The sequence below is a fragment of the Choloepus didactylus genome, chromosome 5 (assembly GCF_015220235.1).
Source record: "Choloepus didactylus isolate mChoDid1 chromosome 5, mChoDid1.pri, whole genome shotgun sequence".
Taxonomy (NCBI): domain Eukaryota; kingdom Metazoa; phylum Chordata; class Mammalia; order Pilosa; family Megalonychidae; genus Choloepus; species Choloepus didactylus.
Genome location: NC_051311.1, coordinates 28,076,980 through 28,089,537, shown reverse-complemented (window position 1 = coordinate 28,089,537; position 12,558 = coordinate 28,076,980). Strand labels below are relative to the sequence as shown.

The 12,558-nt window shown below is 36.2% G+C and overlaps 1 protein-coding gene across 3 annotated transcripts in view; it reads right to left on the bottom strand.

The window, feature by feature from the left end:
- The window catches only part of ESYT2 (extended synaptotagmin 2), a 144,204-nt gene that overhangs the window by 57,877 nt on the left and 73,769 nt on the right, over positions 1–12,558 (bottom strand). For all 3 annotated transcript variants that reach the window (XM_037835716.1, XM_037835717.1, XM_037835718.1), the window contains exons 4-6: positions 8,727–8,803; positions 6,778–6,850; positions 6,447–6,536 (exon numbers count right to left, since the gene is read on the bottom strand). In XM_037835716.1, coding sequence (XP_037691644.1) covers positions 6,447–6,536; positions 6,778–6,850; positions 8,727–8,803 — 240 coding nt within the window. The remainder of the gene's footprint in view (positions 1–6,446; positions 6,537–6,777; positions 6,851–8,726; positions 8,804–12,558) is intronic.

Here is a 12,558-nt window from a genome sequence, read left to right as displayed (position 1 = left end):
CAGCTCTGACTTGTTGACAGAGGAAGAAGAAAGGAAAATGAGCCCTTAAATCACAGTACTTTTAAATATAACCATATGATTTGAAATTTATAAATTTAGCCATAAGATTTGGAATATCCATTTTTTCACTGTTTAAGAGTTTAAGCTAGTCAGGCAACAGGGGCCATATACAATGATTCTTGTCAAAATGATTGATATACATTTACATGCTACTGAAGTTCAGAGAAACAAAATGTCAGTGAGGCAGTAGCAAGATTCATGGAAGAACAGAACTCAGCTGGGTTTTGGAAAGAAAAGAGATTTGAATGCAAGAAAGCCGGCCTCCCAGGCAAAGAGATCTCCATGTTCAAAGGCAGTGAAGAGGAATAAGCATGACATATTCTAGAGCACAGAGGAAGGGTTAGAGAGCAGTAAGAACTGAGACTGGATAAAAAATAAGTGAGTAAATGAGTGAGTGTTTGTGTTGTTGAATGTGTGAGAAAGAGAGAGAGTGATTTAAAAACTCAGGCTGAAAAATCTATATACCAGATACGAGGCATACTAGAGGATCACGTTTGGGGTAGTGTTTTAGAAAGAGCCTTTTGAAAAGCAACTAAAATTAGTATGCTTCCCCCCCACATACAAAGACAACAAGCCTCACAACAACTGAAACCACTGCAGCTGGATGACTCAGATATCTATTTTAGGAAACAAACAAGAGAGAGTGAACCTTGTATTTTCAAAACATACGAAATAATTTCTTTGAGCTGCTGTGGCTTTTCCTATGAGAAAGAGAATGTGTAACACGGCTTATGAATTATAATAGAATGTCAATTTTCAACTGGCACAAAGTATTAATGTATTTTATGAAATCTATATATTTCATGAAAACCACAGATGATCTTCTTCTCTTCTACTTTTCCATAATGCATGTATCTGATGAAAGTAGTAAATTTTATAGTTCAACGGTAGCAACTATTTATTTGAGCATTTACCATATGCCAATCAACTTAAGTACAGTAAGTTCTATAGAACCCATAAGAATCATCTGGGGGCATCTGTTGAAAATACAGACCGATGGCTCCCAACCTTCTCTAGAGTTTTTGACTTAGTAGATTTGGGCTGATGGTAAAGTTTTTCTTATGATTTAAAAGCTCCCAGGACTTCGGCTTCCACCTTGGATGTAGAAAACTATAAAAAAACTTCACTCTTGAACTCATCGAGTCAACCAGCTACTCTGAACTGTTTCCTTAGAGGCACTTCCAAGGAGAGATGGGAAATGAGCACTGGCTTACCTGGAGCAGAGCAAGGGGAGGAAGATGAAACTACCACAGAGCCAGGTAAAACAATTTCGGTTAAAATTTTTAACTAATTTGCTAAAGACCAGTATGGGTGAGTGAGGGAGTACAGAACCCATGAAATCCACAGTCAAAAAGGAGAATACAATCCATTTGACAGGCAGAACTTCACAGTCTGCACTGTCTGCTGCCTAGTAGGACTGGGCATCAGGGAAAGCTTCCCTGAGTGGTACAAGCCCAGGGAAGGAGAGAAGCTGCAGCCACCAGAAAGGCACAGAGCCTCACCCAAATCTTTCTACCTTAAGGACAAAAGGAAGCACTCTGTCATCCCAGGGCACAGGCGAAGACACACTGCAACTAGAGGAGAGGGAAAGAAAAAAGAGAAAAAAAAATCCCTTGGAGAGAGAGAGGGAACAGTCCCAAGCCCAGACCATTAGAGATTCCACATTCCTGGGGAAGAAGCACACAACTCCTGTACAAGCCTACCCAACATACAGGGCAGAGTTTGACTGCTACAGAAAGGAGGGGACGAGATCACTGAGAAAGCACCACCCCTGAAACCCAGCAATGCAGGGCCTGCCAAAAATAAGGATGGACTAGGATAATGGAACACATTCCCTCTACCTCCCACCACTAGGTTAGCAAGCCAGGTCTAATAATAAGTAACTTCAGTGTCCCACTGGGGGAGGGGCAAGACTTCCCCTAAACAAGGAAAGACAGATCCAAGAAATTTAGAGAAAACCAAACAGGATAATATTTAAAAATGGCTCTCAGGTAATTTGATGTATGGTCTAAAATTGGAAACCTCTTCAATCTAGTGGACTGCTATTAATTTGTCTGCCTGGTCCTGTTTCTCTCTACCTCACTGCTGCCTTATCCAAAAGGTTAGAGGAATGGGCTTCTGGAGGCCTTGTTCGAACACTGCAAACTTTTTATTCTGGATAGGTCTAGGAGTTGGTATTTGATACAGGTGGGATATGGGAGAAGTAAGGGAAGATAGGAAAACTCAGCATCTTTCTGTTGGCTATGCAAGCTTGGGAGCTGTTGACAGCCAATATATTGTTTGCATGAGGGCTGGAGAACCAGAGGAAGCTAGTTCCACAAGGAAAGAAGAGAATAACACCAAGGCATAGAAATGGGCATGGCACAGTCACAACAGCTTTCAAATTCCTGGTTTCATTTTGTTTCTGAGACTCAGCTGCAGTTCCATGCACAGGTTCCACTAGACACAAATATATACAATTTTTACTTTTAAATAAATCTTCCTCCTTTTTCTTTTCTTAAGGTAGCTCAATTGCTTGAGTTCTAGCTAAGAGTACTCAATTTCTTTGCACAATAACTCTAAAACATAGGTATTATTTCCATTTTACAGATGAAGAAAATCTTTGACTCAAAAGACTCAAGAAGCAAGCATCTTCTCGTCTAAATGGAAAGACTCCTTTAAGATAAACACAACCTAGGAAAATCTTTTAAAGTAGTTCTGGAAGAGACTTCCTGGATTTATTCTAGTGTAATTCATAGCCTTGGAATGAATCTGAAAAACAGACCTAAGGATTCTGAAATATGCCTAAGAATGCATGCCAGAGGCACGTCCAACAGCTATCACGTTTACCACCCTGGGACACATCCAATGGCAACCACTGGTTTGTTCTGGTTCTCATCAGAACATCAATCCCAGCATGTCTCCTCATCAGCAATTCACCTCTGGTATCAGGACTTCACCAGACTGCTAAGCCTGCATGTAGGAAAATATTTCATTTTTTTAAATTTGAGGACCTATCATATGCCAGGAACTGTACTAAGTGTTTCACATTCACTGACATTTAATCTTCACACTTAATTTTGTGAAGTAGGTATTACTGTCATTCCCATTTTATAGATGGGAAAACTGAGGGAAACACAGTAAAGGAAGACAGAACCAGAAGTGGAAAACCAGGTTGTATGTCACCCAAGTCTATCACTTAACCATATAATTCCTTCTATTATGCTCCAAAACTTAATCACTAAGGACTTCTTAGATTTCTTTTCAACAAAGTAGCACATTATCAAAATGAATCTAAACAAGCAGAAAATGTGTAAACATTTCATACACATCTCTGGCACTATGCGTCTAAATCATCTGCATAGTTGGAAAAAAAAATGTAAAAACCCTTCTAGCTGTATTTTTCACTAGAGTGAAGAAGAATTACTTGGCAGATAGCAGCGAATTCTGTTCTCATATTTTCCAGTTGAAAGTAACTGAACAAATTCCCTTCTCTCTGAGGCATATGTTTGGTGGCTTTAATTACCATATAAGGAAATGAATAATTCTGAACTTTTCCACCTCATTCTTCTTTTTCTGAGCACTAATGTTTAATTTGGAAATTAATATTAAAATGTTATTTTAATGGTAAATAAATGTGTGGAAGATCAGACTAAGTAAGAGTAGTACTAAGTTTTGAGGAAGAGATAAAGATTTCAATTTTGTTAACTTTTTGAACTGCAGGAAAAAAGAAACACACACAAAAAAACCCTACCTTTCTTTAAATTGTTAAAAATTCCCTGGTGAAAGTTAGGTAAATTAAAAATACTCAACAATTTGCTAAAAGCTAGCATTTTATAATCAATAATGAAACCAGTTTCTTAAACATACTGGCTTTTTAACAACTGGTAGATGAAAAGCTAACACAAATTTTAAATATTTTATGGATCTCTTCATTTCTGAAAATTTTAATGAAGTAAAATCTACCATTGAGGTTCCCTAATGGCTTTCGAATTTTACTGTTTTGTGTGCTTAAAATATATTCAAAATAAGCCCATTATTTAAGCAATAATAAGCAAATGAGAATAATAAGTTTAGTGGTAATAGAAAGATGACACTTAATTCTTCTTGAATTTTTATACAGAAAAAATACCACACGTAGTAAGTAAAGTGTAAGTAAACTCAGAAAGTGTAGCAAATGTAGTTTGGTCTAGACAAACCCATAATTTAAAGCCCAATAACAATAATTTTGGTGAATTATTTGAATCAAGTCATACAAATTAATATTCCTATTTTAAACTGTACATTATGTTAATGGTACCACAATAAAGGATCTGTTGAGGATTTTTAAAATGACATATATCTTGAAGAAATATTTTAGAAACAGATTATAATTCCATAAACGTTTATTGAACTCCTGTGGAGATATATATGGTCCTTGCTTTCAAACAGTTAAAAGTAATCATTATACAATGTGACCAGCACTATAATGGAACCATGGAAACAAGGAGGAAGTCTGATCACCTCTGTCCCAAACAGGCACGGGCAATCTTAGTTTTTAAGAATGGTCAGAAAATCATCAGATACAAATGAAAACAAAAGGGAAGAAGACAGCATTCTGGGGAGGACAAATGATATAGGAAGGTAGTAATGGAAGATGGGGGTTGGTACTATCCTTAGAATTGTAATTGTAATTTTGGTGGGAACTCACGAATATTCATCAAAAGCAGTGGTGGGAAATGAGACTGGAGAGACCCAGTCAAAATCATGATGACCTTGTTTGCAAGGGACACTATTCCTAGTAATTTTAAACTAGGGAATGATATCAAATTGTATCATAGAAAGCAAGCAGAGGCAGGAAAACCAACTAGAGGATTGCAGAAGTCTAGGTAAGGGGGAATAAGAGTCAATCTGATAAGAATTTCCCTTCTTTTTTTTAACTAAGTATTGATTACTTAAACTAACATACTTATCTAGTAATACAAAATGTTAATATTTGTTATGGCTTATCCAAGTGCTGAAATATTAATTTAATAAAATCTTTAATCACAAAGAGATACCATTTGCCACTCAGCAGAATGGCTATTATTTTTAAAAAAATGAAAATACCAAGTATTGGTGAGGATGCAAAGAAATGCAAGTCTTCATACATTGCTGATGGAACTGTAAAATGGTGCAAACACTGGAAATCTGTTTGGCAGTACCTCAGAAGGTTAAATAGAGAGTTACCATATGACCCAGCAATTCTATTTCTAGGTCTATACCCAAAAGAATTGAAAGCAGGGACTCAAACAGATATTTGTACACCAATATTCATAGATGCCTTAGTCACAATAGCCAAAAGGTGGAAGCAACCCAGGTTACTTCAACAGATGAACGGATAAAGAAAATGTGATATATACACACAAGGGAATATTACTCAATTGTAAAAATGAATGAATTTGGATACATGCAACAAAATGGATGAACCTTAAAGATATAAGCCAGACACAAAAGGACATCTATTGTACGACTTCACTTACATGAAATAACTAAAATACGCAAATTCATAGTCAGAAATTAGAATACAGTTTACCAGGGGTAGGGGCAGGCGGAACGGGGAGTCAATGCTTAATGGGTACAGAATTTCTCTTTGGGATGATGGAAGAGTTTTGGTCATGGATGGTGGTATTGGTAGCACAGCACTGTGAATGTAACTAATGCCAGAGAAATGTATGCTTGAAAGTGGTTTAAATGGGACATTTATGTTGTATGCATGTTACCACAATTAAAAAAAATAAAAGGAAATGGGAGGGATTTCAAAAAATCTTTAAGACATTTTAAAAACAGTATACAAAACTGCATATGTAATTCATTAAACACACATACCAAAAAAAGGGAAGAGAAATGCATCAAAATAATAACAGCACTTCTCTCTACTACGGAATTACAGGAAGATTTATAGGTGAATCATTACAGCAATGTTTAATATCATAAACTCTGGTATCAAAATAATTTGGACCTATATCAGGCTCTAAGATTTATTAGTTTTGTGACTTGCTCAAAATCTCAGTTTTATCAGCAAAAGGAAATAATATTAATGCTTAGCTATAAAATTATGAGGACTAATGAGCTAATATCTATAAATCATATTCACTGATAGGTGCTCAATAAAATGTTAGCTACTACCTATACTTTTTAAAAAAGTCTATGTTTTCTAATTTTCAATAACAAACATTGTCATAATCAGGAAAAGTTGTATATCAAAAGTGATAAAGCCCTAAGTTAAGGCATAAAGAAGTATGAAAAAACTCACAGGATTCATGCATGAGAAGGGGGGAAAATGAGATAAGGAACAGAACCTTGTTTCTCTGACTTTATATATTCTTCTTATGTACATAGTCTTATTAGCAAATAGGAGGATAAAAGTGAAATAATTATTGACTTACTGGTTTCCTAAGGAAGAAGATAGACAGAGCTCCAATTAAGGGCATGTCTCCAATCAATGGTTCTAGGATCACTCGCATAGTACCATGAATCTAAATTCAAACAGTAAACCAACATACTTAATAGGTAACAATTCTACAGGGCTATTTATCTTATCGATACAAGAAGAAATATGCAATTTTAAATCTTTTAAGCATTTGACTTCAGATTTTATGACCTACAACTAAAAATTTATTTCAAAGAAATTCTGAGCTAATAAAAACTTCATAATTTTCATTTTGACTATAGCTTAGAGACCTTTACAAGACTATGAAATTAAAAAAAAAATCTTACTTGTATACTTTTCACACCAGCTCTACAAAAATATCGCTTGATCTCCAAATCAATCTCACAATTGCCTACAAAACTAGAAAAGAAAAAATTCTGCATTACATAAAATGAGTGAAATTAACTATGCTTTTAATCACCATGGACTTACATAGTATATCATCTGAATAAAATGACAGTATAGCAACCAAAATCAGATTGTAGACAAAAACTGTAAAATGTGGTGCATATCATAGTCTTTTACTGCTCCAGGCTGCAGGGTGCACTGTGACCAGATTCAACACTCTTACAACACTGGTGAAGAAGATACATATATATATCTTGATTTTTATATATAAAAAAATCTTAACTAGATATAAATGATAATTTTCAAAGGAATATTTAAACAACATAAAGTTTATGTTGTTTAACTTATACTCTAAATTCTGGAGCAGTCTTTTATAGAATATAGTTTTCATATACCTTTCAAACCCTATGCTATCCATAAAAGTTTAGATTATGTTTCACCATAAAGTTAATTTCATGCCCATGTTTTTTGCACATGGAAAGATTAGCAGTGTTCCAGGAGCTCTGTAATGTCAAAGATTAAAAACAGTGCATCTGTTTGGGGCATCAATTTTACTCAATGATTAAGTCATTTCAAACATTAATATGAAACAAACATGAATATACTATGATGTTGAATGCACCATTTAAAAATATTTTTAATATTCATTTTGCATTTGATATTGTATGATTTGACATCAAACCTCTACTCCTGGAAGCATGAAGTCTCTTTTTTCCTTGAGAAAGTGTGATAAACACTATATAGTAAATGTCTACGTAGATGAATAAAAAGATTAACAAAAAGCATCTAGGGTAAAATTCTTCCAATATTTATTGTATAGTATTAAAACCAATACCTATATGATTCTTCACATTGAGAATTTACTTTTCCTCTATCTAGTTTGTAAAACCACCAATAAACCACCCATTACAAATCCATCCTAAAACATCCCTCTTCCTCATCTTAAGGCTTGATCATTTATTTCCTAATACCATTACTCCTTCCTCATCTCCACTACAAATAGTTTAGTTAAGGCCCTTGTCTGGAATGCACAGAAAAGCAAAATGCACATATTTTTAGATACATAAGTATTTGAGCACAGAATAATTTACATATGTTGTTATGACTGCTAAAAACTATTAAAGCCAGATTGCATTTTTAAAATGACATCCATTAATTGATTCATTCAAATATTTCTTTAATGAATATATACAGAATACTCACCAGGTGCTGGGGACACAGCACTGATAAGAGACAAATGTTTCAATCCTCATGACTTATTTATAGTTTAGTGGACAGTCCAGGCTATACTCTAACTTATGACCTAAATGGGACTTCTCTTTTATAGCATTTATGACAATGGACCAATGCCAAATATTTTAAAGATATAGATTTTTCCATATTAGATCATTAAAAATATTCTTTGCTCTTTTCTTTAAAAAAAAAAAAGGTAACTGATACCAACCTGGCATAGTATTTACTGTATTAATTTACTTAGAAACTCAAAGATGACATTACAAGATAAAATGATCTTTAGTCAAGAATCAAAAAGAGAAACAAAATTCTGAGCTGCTAAAACCACATAGTTGTCAGTCAACAGGACTCCTGGGTCACTAATAAACACAACTGTGTTATACAAGAACAAAAGAAACGAGCCTTTATTATGCAGGCATAGTGCAAGAAGCTGTCCTTAACTTCTTTCATTTAATACATTTTATGAAGGGCATTTATCTAGGCTATTATAAACTGAAACCCAGAAGGTAAATAACATTTGGTCTCCAAGAAGAATTCAGTCAACTTTCATGAAACAGTAGGTAAGACATATGTTCATTATATGCTCTAATTTTTGTTTATAGCTAAGTGACATTATCATTAACTATGACACAAATACAACACAAAGAAAACTTACCTGATTTGAAGGTCCAAAATAATTTGCCTTTTGTCTACATTTTCAGTATATACCTTAACACCATTGATCCTAAGGGGCTAAAACAAGAAAGTAGCTTGTTTTAAAATGTAGGGAGGGGGTAAAAAAAAACAAACTCAAATCTTGCAATATAACATTCAGATAAAGAGAACAGGCTTTAGCACCAAACTATAGGAATTCAAACTCTGCTTTTAAAATGTACTAGTTGTTTTACTTTCGGAAGGCTACTTAACCTCTGATCCTCAGTTTCCTTACTGTAAAATGAAGATAACAGTATCTATCTACCTCATGAAGCGTTTGTGAAATTAAATGACAGGATGAATGTAAAAGAACTTAATACATCACCTGGCACACAATAAGTACTCAGTAAACAGATATTACAATAATTATTAGCATATGCAATGATGTATATTTTGATGTATATTACAGTCTCTTACCTCCATTATCTCTTACAATTTAATTTGATTCCTTCCCCCAACTCCATCCTTACTGCACTAAAGCATAATTCCTTTGTTTTTTCTTTATATCTGGTAATTTTTCATTTTTTTAGATTTTCACAAAAATGGGGCTGAGTGAATAAAAAATACTAGCTGTGCATATAATTTCCAAACCTAAGATTTGACAGAGTCAGAATCAAATGACTGTAAAGAGCAAAGACAGATTACAGTAAATGTTATACTTCACGGGCTCAGTTACAACATCATTTCAAAACTATTTTTTCCCATTTATTGATAAACTTGGGATTCCTTCTAAGAAAGTAATTAATATCACACTTGAACATTAAATAATGATGATGAAGAAATAGCTTACCTTTAGAGTCATACTGCTTACTTTGATGAGTTTATTATAAAATACTACCTCTCAACTAGCCAAAGAATTAAGCTTTCTTTTTTTGTGAGTCAAACCTACTATCCCAGGCTCCTGGGCTTTTTCCTTATGATTCTGCAACAGCGAAAGCTAACAGAAGGAAAACAGGAACTTGGGGAAAAAAAAACAAAACACCTACCAGCAAGACATGTATAGAATGTTAAATCATTAAAAAACATAATCAGCGCACTATCTTGATAAGTGAAAATGGTCATACATGAATTAGTACCTTTATTTTAAACATTTGTGTTAGATTACATATTCCCTTTCCTTCACTTAAATGGCATCTTAATTTCCAATCCCATTCTGAATGAATAGAACATTATCTAGTTACAGGACCAATATCTGAAAGGCAGCAGAATTTAACGGCCCAATGGAATAGGGCCAGTGTCTTAAGTGCTAATGCAGTGCCTTACACAGCACTTTTGGTGTGGTTCTTGTTCTTTTCCTTTATTATTGAACCAGGTTTTACATGCCTCTTGAAAGATATCAGTTCAGTAGATAATGCCAAAGCTACCTTTACTGAATCAGCATTACCCAATATTCTTACTATTGATCTTCTTACTTAGTTGGATCAAATTTAAAGCACATGTAATAGAATGTGAACATAAGCAAGTTCTTCCCAAGAGCTTTAAATTTTCAAAAATATGAGACTACCTTACATTATGGGATGGCAAACTACAGCCTGTGGGCTAAATTTGGCTCTTGGCCCGTTCCTGTACAGCTCTGAGGCTAAGAATGGCTTTTACATTTTTAAAGGGTTATTAAAAAGGGGGGTGGGGAAGATAAAGCGACAGAGACTTCACATGGCCTCAAAGCCTAAAATATTTACTATTTGGCACTAATCAGAAAAAGTCTGCTGACTCCTGCTTTATAGCATTTTAACCTGTAATTGTGCTTTTTTCCTGTAAGTGTTATTTTAAAGTCATGGAAGGTAAAAATGTAAAATGTAAGTATTATACAGGTATCTTGTTTAGACTCTGGCAGACACAGTCTGTAATTGCAGTTGAATAACAGGATGACCACACCTCTGGCATTTAACATTATTTAGAGACTTCAAAGCTAAGAAAAGAAATGGTCAGCACATAACAGATAAACACATTTGATGAGCCTGCACTTGAGACACTGGATTTTGAATAACTGCAGATGAGACAGAGAATTTTCTGCCTGTAGAAAATCAGCTTTCATGGAAGAAGGTAACAAATAAAACTTGGACAGTGTGGGCTGTGAACGAACACTTGGGACAATGACATAGAGCAACAGATGACCCAGAATTAGGATGACAAGAACAACAACAACAACAAAAAAACAAACCAAACAACCCAGGTCAGACATTCCCTTGTATACATTTATTAAAATCTTAATGGTTGAAATAAAGACATCTCAACCATATAGTATGGTGATAATCTGTGTTGTCAGACTTTGCTGCATGCGTATTAATGTAATAAATGGTGTGGATGTTTATGTGTGTGTTCTTAAAAGTACTATAAATGCTGACTTTTTAGGCATATAAAACAATGTTAATTTGAACTACTGCCAATTAATTTTTTAAAAATTTAAAAAGGAAACTTGTTGAGGGCGGGGCAAGATGGCAGACTGGTGAGCTGTATGTTTTAGTTACTCCTCCAGGAAAGTAGGTAAAAAGCCAGGAACTGCGTGGACTGGACACCACAGAGCAATCTGTCTTTGGGCATACTTCATACAACACTCATGAAAACGTGGAACTGCTGAGATCAGCGAAATCTGTAAGTTTTTGCGGCCAGGGGACCCGCGCCCCTCCCTGCCAGGCTCAGTCCCGGGGGAGGAGGGGCTGTCAGCTCCAGGAAGGAGAAGGGAGAATTGCAGTGGCTGCTCTCATCGGAAACTCATTCTACTGATTCAAACTCCAACCATAGATAGACTGAGGCCAGACACCAGAGACTCTGAGAGCAGCCAGCCCAGCAGGGAGGAGACGGGCATAGAAGGAAAACAACACGAGAAGCTCCAAAGTAAAAGCAGAGGATTTTTGGAGTTCTGGTGAACACAGAAAGGGGAAGGGCGGAGATCAGGCCTTGAGGCGCATATGCAAATCCCGAAGCAAGGCTGATCTCTCTGCCCAGGGCACCTTTCCTTAATGGCCCTGGTTGCTTTGTCTATTAGCATTTCAATAACCCATTAGATCTCTGAGGAGGGCCGTTTTTTTTTTTTTTTTTTTTTTTTTTTTTAAATCCTTTTTGCTTTTTCTAAAACAATTACTCTAAGAAGCTCAATACAGAAAGCTTCAAAGAATTGAAATTTGGGCACGTCAAGTCAAGAGCAGAACTAAGAGAGCTCTGAGACAAAAGGCAATAATCCAGTGGCTGAGAAAATTCACTAAACAACACAACTTCCCAAGAAAAGGGGGGTGTCCGCTCACAGCCACCATCCTGGTGGACAGGAAACACTCCTGCCCATCGCCAGCCCCATAGCCCAGAGCTGCCCCAGACAACCCAGTGTGACGGAAGTGCTTCAAATAACAGGCACACACCACAAAACTGGGCGTGGACATTAGCCTTCCCTGCAACCTCAGCTGAATGTCCCAGAGCTGGGAAGGGGGAGCAGTGTGAATTAACAGAGCCCCATTCAGCCATCATTTGAGCAGACTGGGAGCCTCCCAACACAGCCCAGCAGCCCAGAACTGCCCTGGGGGGACGGCACTCACCTGTGACATAGCACAGTCATCCCTCAACAGAGGACCCGGGGTGCACAGCCTGGAAGAGGGGCCCACTTGCAAGTCTCAGGAGCCATACGCCAATACCAAAGACTTGTGGGTCAGTGGCAGAGACAAACTGTGGCAGGACTGAACTGAAGGATTAGACTATTGCAGTAGCTTTAAAACTCTAGGATCATCAGGGAGATTTGATTGTTAGGGCCACCCCCCCTCCCCGACTGCCCAGAAACACGCCCCACATACAGGGCAGGCAACACC